Source organism: Ursus arctos, unplaced genomic scaffold (genome assembly GCF_023065955.2).
Source record: "Ursus arctos isolate Adak ecotype North America unplaced genomic scaffold, UrsArc2.0 scaffold_15, whole genome shotgun sequence".
Classification (NCBI taxonomy): Eukaryota; Metazoa; Chordata; class Mammalia; order Carnivora; family Ursidae; genus Ursus; species Ursus arctos.
The window spans coordinates 24147809-24164679 of record NW_026622819.1 but is presented as its reverse complement, the minus strand read 5'-3'; the positions used below and the strand labels follow the sequence as shown (position 1 = coordinate 24164679).

Genomic DNA, 16871 nt, shown 5'->3' with positions numbered 1-16871 from the left:
CTACGAAAGCGATTGGCTTAGGTGTCCATCGCTCTCGTTGACGCGCCAATCACCGAGCACAAGGCGCTGTGGCGAGCCCAAGAGCTTTCCCTGTCGCCGTCCAGCTTTCTCAGGTTTGCTTTTTAATTTCCTCAGTTTCCTGTTCCGGAGGCGCGGGTGGCGCTATGGTCTTGGCGGCTGTAGAGTAAACCTGGCTTTGCTTTGACGGCAACCTCGCGGCCCGAGAGCTTTTTGTAGGTAAAAGGGGCAACTTGGGGGTGTTGGAAGAGGGGGCCTTTCCGAGTGTCTGGTTTACACGCGGCTGGAGTCCGGGGCTGGGGCGAGAGGCGCTTTCGAGTTAAGGTCGGGCAGCCCTTCTTCAGATCTGCAGCTAAGGGCAAAAAAGCGACCGTAGGCCCGAATCCCGCAAACAAATAGAAGTGAAAAATGCGGCCTTTCATTCATTTGTGGAGCGCATTCGGTGGTCCGGGCCTGGGGCCGCCCGGGTCTCGGAGCCGAGGGAGACCGTGAGCCCAGCGCTTGCCTCGTGGGGCTCACAGTCTGGCGGGAGATGGAAACAGGGAAACACGCAGTTACAAATCAGCTGGACGAAGGTGACTGGCTTGGGGATGCAAGTGGGGAAAAGGGTGTTCTTAGTAATGTAGGCACACTTTGCAACTCTTTCACATAGACTGATGTTCCTGGACGTGTTAACTATGCGAAACAGCTCCCTCAGTTTTCCTGCTTCCAAACAGCAACCTAGGAGTAGACTTACCCAGAAAAAAAGTACTTTTCCAGTTGCAGTGAATTCCTTAACTTTTGATTTTGAAATAAAGTTTGCATCCATAACACAGTCTATGCCTTCAATAAATATGTCAGTTTCATAATCAGTGTTTTCAGATATTCTCTATAGAAATATCCATGAGGATCTAATCCCGAAAGTTCAACTGTTACACACTGTACAAGTGTTAGTGATTCCGTTTCCCACTTCTAGATTCAGCACTTTCCTTTGTGTTCCCCTAGAACCTGTGCATACTTCTTTTCTCTTGTTTATTGCTTTATTTATTTATTTTTTTAAAAAAATATATTTTTTTAAAGTGAATTCAGAGCTTGAGTTTTGCAGGCTGTGTGTCTTACTCAACTGTGAGTCTCCAGGGCCTGCGACATGTGTAGGCTCATTGAATATCGCATGAATCTGTAAAAAGGCCTACTCTTTGTTTGGTTTTGATAATGCAAATATGTCACGAATATATGTGAAAGGGAAATGTACAGTAGCAACATAGAAACGTATGCCGTTGGTGAGATAGTAAACATTTATTGATCACCTACTATGTGCAGGATGTTCTGCCGGGGGCTGTGAAGGATACTGAAATGACTATGAATCAACCCATGTCCTCAAGGAGCTAATAATCTAGTGGAGGAGTTAGAAATGTGCACACATGACTATAATATGAGACAGTCTCTGGTAAGTGCTGTAAAAGAAGTAAGTAAGTCTAGGGGGAATGGGATTACTTTCTAAAGGGAACTAGGAAAGGCTTCACAGAAGAGGTGGCATTTGACATAGGTAGATGAAATTCAGTGGGCAGAATCATAGAGCAGGGGATTTTAGAAGAGCGGGAGCAAAGAGCAAGCTGGGTGATAGTACTTGGTATGTTAGGCAACTGGGAAAATCTGGGGTGATAGGCACTTCGTAGGGAAGGTGATGGAGGATAAGCCTGCAGAAAGTTGGGTCCAGGCTGTAGAGGGCCTTAAATGCCCAGCATGGAGTTTGAATTAGATTCTGTTGGCTGTGAGCCATGAGTAGCCTGTGGTGGCAAGATCAACTGTGTAGGTCCTAGGTTTATCATGAAGGCCTTAGACTGAATAATAATCATAAATCAGATCTAATTTGATGCCTACTAGTTACTAAGCACAGTGATTGATACAGCTAGACAATCTGACATTATTTTCTTGAAACCTTTTAAAAATCTACCTTAAGCCTATTGGTAAAACTTTTAGATAGACTTTAGGAAGATGCTTCTACATTAAAGTTTCTTGCATTTAGTATTTATTTGAGTTTTTAAAATATTTGCTGAAGCTTAAGTATTTGGAAAGTCATTCATGTTCACAGCATTCTTCAGTGGAAAGCTGAGGATGAAGTCAAGGATAACTGTTGTGTTTACAAATTATAGTTACATTTGAATTTGATAGCTAGTCTTATTGTGATAAGGACATCTTAAAAGTTAGTTGTAAACTTTAATTCGGGGGAACATACTTTTAATTTTGTCAGTATGCTCAATGCATTGGAGAATGCGAAGTCACTGTTAAGATAATTGCAGACATTAGCAGTTTGGGAAACATTTTTATGCCTATTTTATTCTTTCTGTCCTCTAGCGCTTATATTCTCTGTGGAAGATGTGACATATCCATACAGTACGTCATGATGCAAGGCAATACGTGGTGAGTGGTGTGACAGTAATGGCGGGAGTTTTGGGAGAGTAGAGAGAAGAGCAAACACTGGCACTGGCCCCCGAGAGTGGGAAGGATTTTGATATGTGTGGAGAGGAGGAAATGTGTTCACGTGGGGCACGTACATGGTAGGAACGCAGATTAGAGCCCTGGTCTATAAGTAACTATACAGTAAGTAACTATAAGTCCTGATGGAGCTTACGGTTCTTAGGCACAGCCAAACGTGAAAGTTGGAATGATGTAATTTGTTGGTGAATTGTGATTAACGTAGGACCTGCCGAGAAGGAGCAGAGTGTGAGAGAGGGAACCTGACAAAGGCCTTGTGGGTCGTAATAGTGATTGTAGAAAGGCCAGGAAGGGTGTAATTATTGTAGCCAGGGAAGAAATGGTGGTGAGAAGTGGATGAACTCAGGAAATATTTATATGAAGCAGAAATGATGGGAATTTAAAATTAATTTTTGGCTAAAGGGGATAAGGGAGGGAAAGTTACCAGATAATTCCCTGGTATATGATTTGAGGACCAATAAATGAGATAGGAAATGCTGAAAGAGGAGCCAGTGGTATTGCCTTGGAAGGGGTTATTAATTCCTTTTAGGACCTGTTATGTTGTATTTGTGGAGTCTCTGCTGAGTGCGGAGGAAGGTAAAGACAGGAAGATGCTGGTGCAGTTGTAGAGAATGTGGGGTGTGTGGGTGGGATCACATGGCGAGGTTCAGGTTTTGGGGGAGCCGGAGCATGGACATAACAGCAAATGATTAAACAGTGGGATGTTGAGTTCATCATTCTGGAGGAGGAGCAGCTTTAGGGAGTGAGAGAAGCCAGGGACTGAAACAGGGGAAGAGGATTTTATTGGCCATGAAGAGTTTCAGGTGTTACAGAGAACTTAGCATCAGATGGGTGGAATAATCCAATGTCTGAAGGGGTCTGTCAGTTGCTCTTGAAGATGGTCAGGCATTTGCAAAACCCTGTTTATGGTGAGTTTTGGTTCTTTTTTCTTTTTCTTTCCTCTCGCAAAGTCATAGAATGTCGTTCCACCCAGGACGAGGGTGTCCCCGAGGGCGAGGAGGACATGGAGCCAGACCCTCAGCTCCAGCCTTCAGGCCCCAAAATCTGAGACTACTTCACCCTCAGCAGCCTCCTGTGCAATATCAATACGAACCTCCAAGTGCCCCTTCCACCACATTCTCGAACTCTCCAGCCCCTAATTTTCTGCCTCCACGACCAGACTTTGTCCCCTTCCCTCCTCCTATGCCTCCATCAGCCCAAGGCCCTCTTCCCCCCTGCCCTATACGCCCACCCTTCCCAAACCACCAGATGAGGCCCCCCTTCCCAGTGCCTCCCTGTTTTCCTCCTATGCCACCTCCGATGCCCTGTCCTAATAACCCCCCAGTCCCTGGAGCACCTCCTGGACAAGGCACTTTCCCCTTCATGATGCCCCCTCCTTCCATGCCCCACCCCCCACCCCCTCCGGTCATGCCACAGCAGGTCAATTATCAGTACCCTCCAGGATACTCACACCATAATTTCCCACCTCCCAATTTTAATAGCTTCCAGAACAACCCCAGTTCTTTCCCGCCCAGTGCTAATAACAGCAGTAGTCCTCATTTTAGACACCTCCCTCCATACCCACTCCCAAAGGCTCCCAGTGAGAGAAGGTCCCCAGAAAGGCTCAAGCACTATGAGGACCACAGGCACCGGGATCACAGTCATGGGAGAGGCGAGAGGCATCGGTCCCTGGATCGGCGGGAACGAGGCCGAAGTCCTGACAGGAGAAGACAAGATAGCCGCTATAGATCAGATTACGACCGAGGGAGAACACCCTCCCGTCACCGAAGCTATGAGCGGAGCAGGTAAAGCACACGTGTGTTTTTAGTGAACTGCAGAGGTCCAGACACGCGCCATTTGGGTTTCTCAGAAAACCAAACCCAGCAGTGCATTTTGATTTATAAAGGGAAGAAAGCATGTTTGGTGCTGTTTTAAAGAGGAAGAGACAACTGACAAGTAGTTAATATCAGAAAAGCCACTTTTGAAAACCATTTCAAAGTTACCAGTGTGGATTCATTGCAGTGAGTGTAAGCTGAGCACTCTGCATAATACAGCTGACATTTTAATGGTGATCTAATGAAAGTTCATATACTGCTTTTTCGTGTGTTTTTTGCATTATCATATTTACTTTTCAGTGTGATCACTATATCAAGTTAAAGCACCTGAGTTCTTTTGGAATTGATCTGTGTATGCTATCAATTAGGAATTGAACTAGTTCAGCAGAATTTGCTTTCTGGTTTTTAGGATAAGTGGAAGTTAATTGTACATAGTTGACTTCTTGTTCTGTTTCTTGTAAAATGCAATAACATTGGTTACGCATCATCAAAGTTTTCAAAATAGTTTTTAACTTGATTTTGTTGCACTGAAATGTATTCATACTGAAGAAAGTTGTATTTGTCATTCCAGATTACATTCGTTTTTTTTTTCATGAGACCAACTATTTGTAGCAGATACATACAAGAAAGTAAGGTTTCCAGCAGGCATTTCTAAACTGGGACTCATAGATGGGTTTATAGAAATGCTCTGAAGTTATATGCAGAATTTTATGTGTTTGCATGTTTTTCTGTGAGTAAATTGGTAGCTTACAGCAGAATCTCAAGACTTTGTGCCAAAAGTCTAAGAATCAGTGGTTTAGATGGAAAAATTATGTAGATAACAGTTGTACCAAATAATTTGTACCTGTAGTGAACTCTTTATATCGTTGAAGCTTTCTGTTTGTCAAGCTAATAGTGGTGCTTCTCTTTCTGTCCCCTGTGGTATGTTTACCTTTGTGGAACTTCTGGGCTAAAAGGTTTTGAGCTCCCCAAACCAGGTCACTTCACTGTGTGGGTTTGTAGAGAGCTGGTCTTGGCTTCTGTGGAATCAGTCCACTTCTTGGTTTCCACATTTTTCTCATGGCTGTTGGTTTTTCCCATTCATGACTGAACATTTTGCCAGTTAATGGTGGTGGTCATTCTCAGTCCTGAAGAGAGTGACTAGTGCTTGGAAGGTTTGGAAGAAAAATGTGTTGCTTCCTCTTCTTGATGCCCAGTGGAAGGTAGAAGGGAACTTGTTTTCTGCAGAGATGACCAGATTTCTGAGCTGAGAGTTGATAGGCTCTAAAAAATCTTTTCAGTGTGAATTACTGTTTCTAGTCAATTTTGTCCTTAATTATTCTCTGATGAACTAATTGGCAGAGGCCTATGGTAGTTTATTTTATAATTTTACGGTGAAAATCTAAACTGGATAGTGTTAATAGTTTTCTTTAGGCTTTGAAATTATTGTTAATAATCCTGTTTCTGGGGAAACACTTTGCTGCGAACTTGAACATTCTAGATAGGCACTTTTTTTTTTTCCATTTTGGGGTGCTGCAGTCAGAGGAGTTTTTAGGACTCTGCTGTAAAAATCCTAAATTCTTGCATCAGGCTTAAACTTGGAGCTATATGTTTGTTTAAAGAACCTCATGTCCTGTCAACTGAGGATCTCCATGGGTAAGTGAAATCAAGTGCCATTAATCTGTGTTATCCTAAACTACAACTCCTTTACATAGCAAAGACCTGCTTAGGCAGTTAACTCATCTTTCTACATGGCCTTTATTTCTGTTGGAATTGTTTTGTAATGCACTTGGGGTGTTTGCCCTGGAGCTGCCTAGGTGTCACATTATAGTCGGCTCCCTGTGAGGTCTTAGGTAGGGTCAGTCATCTGTCTTATATGAAATGTTTCTGTGAAATAAAAATGGGGCACGTCCTAGCATAACTTCTAGAAGTATATTGGAGAAAACCAGAACTTCACAAATTTGTGCATTAGATTGTGTTAAGTTTATGCAAATTCTATAGTCTGTCCTCTGGCTACTTCTCTCCTTGCTTCTTAGGGTAGGTCAGTCTATCCTTTTTCAAATCCCATCTTCATTCCTTTTCTCCTCTAAAATATGGTTGCATACTACCAGATTGTTTTAGGATGAACTATTTTAGAAGAAGTTTGTGAAGAAGTGGGTATGTGTTATTTGTTGTGATGAAAGATCAAGGTTAGCCTGGGAAATGGGAAAAGAAACAGCCACAGCTGCAGTGCACTGAGCATGCTCTCCTGAAGTGTGGTGGAGACAGTGCGGTGGCTTCCCGTAACTGAATGGTGCTAAAGCACAATAATCTCATAGCTGTCCTGGTGAGTACAATGTGTAGTCATCGGAGAGCTAGTATTATGTACCTAAGGAATATCTTAATGCTTGCAGACAAGGAAGAGTCTTTGGAAAAGTAACCCAAACGTTGTTTTTCTTGCTTTAAATGGGTTCATTATATAGTGTTAGTAATGTGTTTTATGTCCAGATTGGCCTTTTCAATTCATACCCACTCTGAGGTAGCAATCATCATCAGAAGTGTCGTTCTCAAATGCAAAATTCTATTGCCTAGATGTTAAAATACAAACAAAAAATTAGGAATGTCCTTTCAATTGAATTTTTATTTGGAAATGTAGGCGATTCTTTTCATCCGCCATACCATTACACGTTGCATTTTATCTGTGATGTGCTACCACTCACTACGTGGGATTTTACTGCTTAAAAGTAAGCTGTAATTTTATTTATTAATTTTTTTAAAAGAAATCTTTACACCCAGTGTGGGGCTCAAACAACGCCGAGAGCAGGAGTTGCCTGTTCTACCGACTGAGCCAGCCAGGGGCCCCATTAAGCTGTAATTTTAGAAGTGTATCAGGTAAAGAATGTAGAACCTGAAGCTCTGGCTACTTTACTTTGGACAGCTGGTGTATACCTGAGGCTCATACATATGTTAAAAGGAAATCTTTCTTGAGGAGGGGTGATCTTTGAGTGAAAAAACAGTTTCTGTTTTCGTATCTAAACAGTCACATTTCTTGATCATTTTTGTAAGTTTTGATTTTCAGTGTATTTACATTTCTTCTATTTGGCTATAGGTTGGGGGATGTTTTTGAGTTCAGACATTTTTATAGTCTTGTTGCTGGACTCAGACTAATATAACTTTTTTTTTTTTCTGTTCTAAGATTGGGTGGTTATTTCCTTTAGATTTAGTTCTGATTTAAACACATTCGAGTTCCAAGTTTTGTTCCAGATCTTCATTGTACTTATTAAATAGACTCAGAAGTTATTGTTACCATTATTAAATTCCCATTTTACATTGAAAGGTTTTAAAATCCCTCATTCTATTTCACTTTGCATAAACCCAATGTCTCCATTTAGAGTTGTTTCCAGATGAAAACAGCATTTCAAGGTAAAGTGACTGATAGTCTCATGGTAGTCAGTGATATCTAGAACTACAACTGAGGCCTCTAACCTGTAAGAGTTTAGAACTCTTTAATTGTAAAACCTTATCTTAATTTTCACAATAAAAGCTTTAATTTACATTTATTTGATGGATGAAATTGGGAGTTTTCTTGAAATCACTAGGTAGTAGAATCCTTTAAAGTTTTCCCTGTGGGTTAAACAACCAAGGATTGGCTGGTGGGAACATCTGGAGAGAAGATTATCATAAATTCCTTTGTTGCTTAGCATCAAGTATGACTTCTTTCTTTAAAGAAAACAGCAAAAAAATGTCCAAGTTAATTAACCTCTGTAAAGTGAAAATCTCCTTTATCCTTTAATAAATGATGAATAAAAATGTCCCATAGAGAATAGTGCCTGAAAAATTCATAGGTGAGGTCCATTTATTTAGCAGATGAATTCAGTGAAAAGAGATGGTGTTTTTGAGTCTTTCTGTTGAAAACAGCTCTGTGTCTTAATTCCTTTAAGAGAGCGGGAACGGGAGAGACACAGACACCGGGACAGCCGAAGATCACCATCTCTGGAAAGGTCCTACAAAAAAGAGTATAAGAGATCTGGAAGGTAAGCAAGGAGTTGACAGTGAAAGAAGTCCTAGATCTCCTTGAATTCAGGTTTTGTGCTTATGCATAATATCACCAAGTCTTCAAACTAGCCCAAGAGTCTATCCAAAATACCCTGTGAAAAGCTAAAACAGCCAGTAACTTAAAAACCTTTACTTTCAAGGAAAATCTTGATAGATTTCCAAAAAATTAGAAATTATACAGGCCATTTTTTCTGACCTCAGTTGCTATAAAACTATTGCTAAAAAACACATTAATAATTCAAGGCTTAAAAAAAGAACCTTGGGAATTCATAATGATGCTTTTAAATTTACTTGTTTCAGAAAAAAAAGAGTAAAACTGCAGCATACTTTATTGAGAAGAATGACATTGAGATTGTTATAAACCAAAACTTACAGGGTGTAAACAGTTCTATATCAAGAGGTAAAATTTATGGCCTTATGTAACGGTAATCAAGAATAGCACTCTGGAATTGACAGATTTGGGGTCAGTTATTCTGCCAATTTTGAGAGTGGACAGAGTTATCTAACCTTTTTAAGCTTCAATGTCTTTGTCTAAAACAAGAACAGTTATTTTTTGAGTGGCTTTATTGAGTGGCGAGGAGTCATTGAGATAATACATGTAAAAAACACTTAGAATTGGGTCCAAAGTTAGTGCCAAATAAATCATAACTATGTATGTATGTATTTTACATGTAGGATTATATATAATATATATAAATATGCTTATATAATTATTGTCTGATTACTTGGCTCTACATATTGGTAGAGTATAAGAAAAGCAGAAAAAGAAATTTAAAGATAAAAGAAATTAATGAAATAGCAAACAGAACTATAGCACTGTAACAATATTTGGAAGTAAATGCAAGACTTCTTTGAAAGGTCATATGATTTAAAAAGTGGCAAATCAGGAAAAGAAAAACACATTCCATTAGGTATAAGAAAGAATGTATCATAATAATGTAGGGGATTTAAAATTTTGAATATGTTATTATAAGTACAGATACTATATTTACAAAATTTAAAAACTTAGATGTGATGGGTTGATTTCTATGAAAGCAAAAATTACAAACCACACAAGAAGTGGAGAATTTTAATAGGCCAGTAACTGGAAAAAATGGGAAGTTGGATTTGTACCACCTCCAAAAGAGTTTTAAACTGTTCTAGAACATTGATGAAGATGGAAGGAGAGCTCAGCTCGTTCTGTGATGCCCAGAAAACCGAGATGGGAAAAACCTAATGGAAAGAAAACTACAAAACAGTCTCTCTTATGAATATGGATATGAAAATACTGATTAGTATCTTAGCCAGTTGTTTTCAGTAGTGTGTTAAAATAACAGTTTACTCCAAGACTGCATCGTTAAATAGGTTAGTATTAGGAAATCTATGACTAATTCTTTGTGTCAAAATCTGTAGAGCTGTGTCAGTTCCTGTTTATTAGATATTTAAAATAGAACCAGCATCCTTTTATAAATAGAAGGTTTGGTAAACTAGGTATATAAGCATACTTCTTTAACATGTTGGATAGTATCATCTCATGATGAACGTGATTAACATCATCTCAGAAGAGCCAAATTTAGTGTTGAAACCTTTCAGGCCTTCCCATACAAGTGAGGAAAAAGATGCGGCTCCGTTGCCTATCACTGTCACCTAACAAGAAGTGAACAAAGAAGTGCACTCTCCTGTGTCCCAGGCATTGTATTGGTGTGAGTGATACAGTCATTCACAGGAGTCCCTACTTTACAGGAATGAGAAAGTTAAGTGCCATGAGAAGTGCTTTTGATAGAGCAATTACACGTTGCTCATAACATAACAGTGAGAGCTGAGTCTCGGGTAGTCATGGAAAAATTGACATTTTACCTTTTTTACAATTGATTCTTGAAGTGTGTATAGGAATGCATTAGGGAAGGAGATGTTAGAGGGAGAGAAAAGAGCATGTGTGAAGGTTGCAGTATAGACAAGTGCTCCGAGCGGGTCAAGCCTGGACGTTGGGAAATGAGTTTAGATAGCTTTTGTAATAATGCCTTCAAATGATTGTGGCTAGACCAGCGCAGTGACAACGGTAATGGGGAACGGTAGAGGTAACTGAGAGGTATTTATGAGATAGAGTCAGTGGGGTAACTGATGGTGAGGGAAGAAGAGTCAGCAGCTATCACCTGAGATCTGGGGCTCCCCATTGGGGTTGGGGGGCACTAAGAAAGATGCAAGATGAGTACAGTTTGGGCATGTGGAATTTGAGACTCTTTGAGACAGCCAAGTGGAATTGTGTGGTGGTTAATTGGGTGCACAGGTGTAAAGTTCAGAAAAGAGATCCCAGCTAGAAATACTAAATGCCATGGATTGGATGAGATTAACGAGGAGTTTGTTCAGAGAGTAAGGGCCTGTGGAGCCGGAGCTAAGGACATGAAAAAAAGCCAGATATTGTGTTAGAGTAGTAGATAATGTGGTAGAAACCATTGAGGACCCCATTTGAGGTTGGTGATTTTTAATGTAGAGTGCTGGAAATCTCTTTGGTCTAGTGGTTTCTTCTCCAATGGCCAGTAGCTTGTGGGGAAGGCAGAGACTTGGATTCTTTGAGTTCCAACTAATGCAGTGGATGAGAAGATTAAAATCAGAGATGTAAATACTGTAAAGGAGGAAAACTTACAGTTTGTAGTATAGCCTATTGTTAAGAAACAAGTTGAAGTTTGGATTTTGAAATTTGGAGTGCCTGAGACACTTACCTAAAGAAGATATTTTGCTCCTATTTGGAAATGACCCTCTCAAAGTGTTAAAAAAACAGAAATTAATTGGTATTCACACAGACAACCCTGACCATCCATCATTCAAGACACCTGCCTCAAGGGGAGTGGAGTGAGGATAGTTTTGCCCCTGTTTCTTGGCAATAGTAATAAGCATTTGGTGGGATTTTAGTATATATCAAAATATCCATGTCAAACAACTGTATTAACATTTAACCACCACTTAATAGCTTTGTGATATTGGGCAAGTGATGCAGTTTCTAATTCTGTTTCCTCTGTAGGAGATGTTCATATCTGCCTCATAAGATTCTTCTAAGGATTAAATGTTGAGTGTCAGTAAAGTGGTTGGCAGAGTGTTAGGCTTGCAGTAAGCACTTAAATAAACATACAAACAAACCAACCCATACTAGTGGAAGCTAAGAATTGCCATTATTAGCTAGTGGTATTAGGAGGAAAATTCAAGAGGATCAGCCAAGAAACAATGAGCATTAATTCACTGAAGTTGACAATTATAAAAGAAACATACCAAAATTAATATACTTCCTAAGTATCGGAAACACCTAAGAACATGTAATGGGGAAAAAAATTTAGGTTCACTATAGAAAATTTAACTAAAATTAAATATCTTAATAAGCTTAAAAAATATATAGATCAGTGTGAAGAAAACTAGAAATGTAGGTGAAGACAAGGTGACATAAATGAATGGAGGAATGCCATATTCCCACAGTGGAAGTGGAGCACAATGTTGTGAAAATACCAGTTTTCTTAAATAATCCATAATTTTAATGTAACTTCAGTTGAACTACTAGTTTTAAAACTTTATAATGACTCCAGTTCTTCTTTGGAATAGGAGTGAGAATAATGAAGAAAAATAATTATGCAGGGATACTTACTTTAGTAGAATGAAAATGTTCAATACACAGAATAATTAAAACAATTTGACGTGGGTGTAAAATATCCCAAATATTAAAAAAAAAAAAGGGGGCGCCTGGGTGGCACAGCGGTTAGCGTCTGCCTTCAGCTCAGGGCGTGATCCTGGCGTTATGGGATCGAGCCCCACATCAGGCTCTTCCGCTATGAGCCTGCTTCTTCCTCTCCCACTCCCCCTGCTTGTGTTCCCTCTCTCGCTGGCTGTCTCTATCTCTGTCGAATAAATAAATAAAATCTTTTAAAAAAAAAATCCCAAATATTGAGCAACATTCAAGTAATATAAAAATTTACATCTATCGGGGCGCCTGGGTGGCACAGCGGTTAAGCGTCTGCCTTCAGCTCAGGGCGTGATCCCGGCGTTATGGGATCGAGCCCACATCAGGCTCCTCTGCTATGAGCCTGCTTCTTCCTCTCCCACTCCCCCTGCTTGTGTTCCCTCTCTCGCTGGCTGTCTCTATCTCTGTCGAATAAATAAATATAAAAAAAAAAAAATTTACATCTATCATAAAATTGTTTCAAATCAGAGGAGAAACTGATGGAACAATTGACAAGCCATATGGAGGAGAAAACTGAAACTGGATTTCTTATATCTTAGAGGTAGAATAAAAAAATCTAATGTTAAGAAGTAACTGAAGAAATTAGAAAATATTTATTTAACTTTGGGATGGGAAGGGATTCTAAGCATTACACTCAGGCAGGCAGGGTAAACAAAAAAATCTCTAGATTTGGCCATGTAAGTTGTATGTAGCAATAGACAGAATTAAAAGGAAAACAAAAAACTGAAAGAGGTTGCGTTCCACTTGACAGAAGGGCAGTTATCTTAATAAAAAAAACTTTTTCAATGAATAAAAAAGACTATACTCCTAATTTTAACAATACTGGCATAGCATATAACTGGGATGTTCATAAAGAAAGTGAACACGAAATGTTATTTCAGTAGTGATAAGAAAAATTGCAAGTTAAATAAGATACTTCTTTCATCAGAATGGCAGAGATTAAAAAATCATGTTGACAGGATGTGTGCAAATGGGAACTCACATATGGTTTTGATTGTAGTCTAAACTGGTACTATCTATCTAGAGAGAAGCCTTAAGAAAAAGTATACATTCTTGGTGTGGATAATATGACAAGTGTGCAAAGAACACAAGTGTATTCACAGTAGTGTTGTTTGTGATGGCAAAAAAAAAGGTAAAAACCTAAATGACTCTGATCAGATTTGTTAAATTATGGCTACATATCTAAAAGAATAGTATGCTCCTATTATAAAAGTGGTTCAGGTGTAGATGTATTGAAATAGAAGGGTAATTCTGACTTTCTTTTGAGTGAGAAAGGAAGGCCATAGAGTTCCTTTTTTTTCGTTAAATCGTGTATATTTTTATGTATATGTAGTCCTATGTGTTTTAACACATTTGTGAAAATGTAGTGGTTATCTTGGAGTGGTTTTATGGATGAGTTTAGTTTTATTTTTGTTAATGCTTTGTTTTGCTTTCTATAGTGGACATATATACATTTTACTTTACAGTAACTTCTGTTAACAAAATTAATGATATACATTGTAACATTTAGAAGTTATATCAATAAGTAATCAATATATGTAATCTTTCTAATCACCCACCCATTCCCCCCTACACACTCACACACTTCCTGTTGTAAAATTAGAAGTTAATAGAGTTGGTAGAGTTGATGTGAGTAGTTAATTTATGACTTTGATCTGGGCTGTAAGCTTTCTTGGATTATAGTAACTTTGTTAGCTGTGGCTGCAGAGGTTGCCCGCATAACACTAATAAAGCAGTTACTCTCCGCGGCTGCATTCTCAGGGTCTGTACGGTATTTAAATTTTTGGATCTTAAGTTAAAATCTGTCCTGTAGGTTTTTCCCTCTAAACACATCCATAGGATGGGCCTTTGCATATTTCAGGCCCCAGAAACTCAAGGAGATTGAGTTGTTTTTATCCTTTTTAATTGAGTTAATATTAGTCTGTGCAGGGATCAGAATTAGACAAAGTGGTGGTTCGCTAAGTAGTAACCCAAGTGTGGCCTTCCAGAAAGGTGGTTAGGGAGGATATAACTGGTTTGCTCTTGGGTTATGGTCTTCAGGCTAAATTTATTGGCCAAGCTGAAACAATGTTTTGTGAAGCATTTCTTTTTTCTTGGCAAAGCAAGCTGTGGAAGATTCAGAACTAGTATTCTCGTTGCTGAGATTGTCTCTCTGTGGAGATTTTCAAATATTTCCGAACTATCTTTCTCTTGTAGGAGTTATGGTTTGCCGGTGGTCCCTGAACCTGCTGGATGCGCACCAGAATTACCTGGGGAGGTTATTAAAAATACAGATTCCTGGGCCCCACCCCCGGAGACTGTGAATCAGTAAGTAGATCTGGGGTAGGGCCTGGGAATTTGTATTTTTAAACAACTGACTTCAGGTGATTCTGATGCCATCAGACTAGTATTTGGGAATCACTGGTTTAACAAAAGTAAACATGGTGGTTTGGTAGGGCATTTTTATTTTAGGTGAAAAGTGAACTAAGCAGGTGAAGTAGAATCGTTTTATAACATAAGAGCATTTTAAATAATTAGCCTCCTTTGCCTCCTTTTAAAGTCGCTCCCCAAGTAGGGAGAAAAAGAGAGCTCGTTGGGAGGAAGAAAAAGACAGATGGAGTGACAGCCAGAGCACTGGCAAAGAGAAGAATTATACCTCAATAAAGGACAAAGAGCCGGAAGAGACACTGCCAGACAAAAATGAGGAAGAAGAAGAAGAACTTCTTAAGCCTGTGTGGATTCGCTGCACCCACTCAGAAAACTACTACTCCAGTGACCCCATGGATCAGGTGGTACGTCTGAGAAGCTGCAGACCAGGGTCTCTCAGCTTTGGCACCTTTGGCATTTGGAGTTGGATAATTCTTTGGTGGGGCCTGCCCTGTGCATTGTAAGATGTTGAGCAGCATCTCTGGGCTGTATGCACAAGATGCCAGTAGAACCCCTCCCCACTTGTGATCCAAAGCTGTCTTCAGATGTTGCCAAATGCCCCCCCTCCTCAGTTGAGAACCGCTGCTGTAGACCAAAGCTGTTTTATACAACCAAAGGCAAGAGTGCAGATTAATTAAAGTATCTCTTCATTCTGCATTTTTATAACACTGCTAGTCTTGTTACTGCTGGTTTTATAAGCTCTCACACATAACTACTTTATGTAGTTTGTGGTTGTGCGTTTGTGTGTATATTCCCCCCTGCCCAAATGGGAAATAAGGAAGAATTTGAGTTTGTCTCATACAAGTCTGTTCTTGACCAAAGATAACCACAGGAAGCTTCCCATGCAAATTTGCTGGTTTTGTGGAGTGGCAGGGATCGTTAGCCTTCATGGGCTCTTGAGAGATTCAGTGCGCGTGCTGCTCAAGGTGAGGCTCCTGGCCTTGGTAGCCCACTCACTGCTGTGTCAGACTCCACGACCTCCTCGTCCATATGCTCTCTTCTTTTTCCTTTTTTTGTTCTATCTCCATTTTATTTTTGGTCGCGCTCTGTTTCGTGTCTTTCTCCTTATAGGTGTTATGACTCCATCTCATTAATTTAGGCCCATTTTGCCACATGGTAGACACATGGTAATGCTCATTGATTAAATGGATGAGTGAAGGAATGATCATCTTCTGGTTTGGGAAGTAAGAGGTTGGAGATGTCAGATTTAGTGGATAGGGTTAGATAAAAGAGCATTCTACTTGGAATTTTGTGAAACTAGCTGCTACTTGGTCTGGGCTGTTATCTACAGAGAACTTAAAAGACTCTCTTGTCTTTGGAAAAAAGAATTTGAGAAATCTCATGGTGCTGTGATATTTTACTTGATAAATTAGAGCAGGGTTTTAAGTTGTGGTTCATTTGATACAAGAAAGGGAAAGCTCACATGCTGAGCACCTTTATGGTGCTGCAACTTCATTTGTGCTTCTCATATTACCTTACTTAATCCTCAGAACATTCCTGGAAAGAAGGTATCTGTCGGTTAAGAATGTGACTGTGAATAATAATGCTTGACTAATTGTGACTTAAAGAAGCCGGGTTTATTTCTCTCAACAAGTTGTCTGGACGGAGATGGTGGCTGGTGTTCATTTAGTGGTTCAGTGGTGGCAGGGCTCCAGGTTGGCATCTGCTGCCTTCTGGAACATCCACCATGGTTGCAGGGTGACCCCAGGCATCATCTTTACACACTTCTGTCCAGACATAGGATGCAGGGGAAGTGTTGGGTACTTCCTCCAGGGACTTGCCCAGAGTTCCCGTGGATCTTCTCTTCCATTCCTTCCCTAGAACTACATCATATGTCTTTCCCAGGGCTTCATTTTCCATTGCTGCCGTAACAAATTTCCACAAACTTCATGGCTTACCACAACACACATTTATTATCTCACAGCTTTGTAGGTCAGAAGTCAAACTTAGGTCTTACCAGCTGAATCAAGGTGTCAGCAAGTCTGTGTTTCTTTCTGGAGAGAATCTGCTTTCTTGCTCATTCAGGTTGTTGGCAGAGTTTGGTTCCTTGTGGCTATGGGATGGAGGTCCTTATTTACCTGCTGGCTGGTGAGGGTTGCTTCCAGCATCTTGAGGCCATGTGCATCCCTTGGCTCTTAGATCCCTTCCTTCTTCAAAACTAGCAGTTCGGGTTGAGTGTCTCTTGTGCTTTGAGTATCTCATGACTCTTCTTTTGTTGTACCTCTCACTACTGTTGGGAAAGGTTTTCTGCTATTAAGGGCTCGTATTAGATTGAGCCTACCCAGATTATTCAGGATAATCTCTTCTCAAATTCCTTAATCATATCTGCAAAGTTTTTCCTGCCACATAAGGTAACATATTCAGTTCTGGGGGGTTAGGATGGAGACATCTTTGAAGATCAGAGGGACTCTGGCTGAGCCTACTTTTCCTGAGACCAGGAA

At 40.0% G+C, this 16871-nt stretch overlaps 1 protein-coding gene across 16 annotated transcripts in view; it reads left to right on the top strand.

Annotated features, from left to right (window-relative positions):
• The first annotated feature begins 51 nt into the window (after positions 1-51).
• Positions 52-16871, top strand: part of DROSHA (drosha ribonuclease III) — a 117165-nt gene continuing 100345 nt past the window's right edge. For 2 of the 16 annotated variants that reach the window (XM_026506738.4, XM_026506736.4), the window contains exons 1-7: positions 61-237; positions 1318-1444; positions 2353-2418; positions 3444-4277; positions 8207-8299; positions 14221-14331; positions 14564-14795. In XM_026506738.4, coding sequence (XP_026362523.1) covers positions 2399-2418; positions 3444-4277; positions 8207-8299; positions 14221-14331; positions 14564-14795 — 1290 coding nt within the window. In that variant the 5' untranslated portion in view covers positions 61-237; positions 1318-1444; positions 2353-2398. Of the gene's footprint in view, positions 238-1317; positions 1445-2352; positions 2419-3443; positions 4278-8206; positions 8300-14220; positions 14332-14563; positions 14796-16871 lie in introns of all 16 variants that reach the window. The other 14 variants (XM_048224333.2, XM_048224330.2, XM_048224334.2 and 11 more) reach the window with 12 other exon arrangements.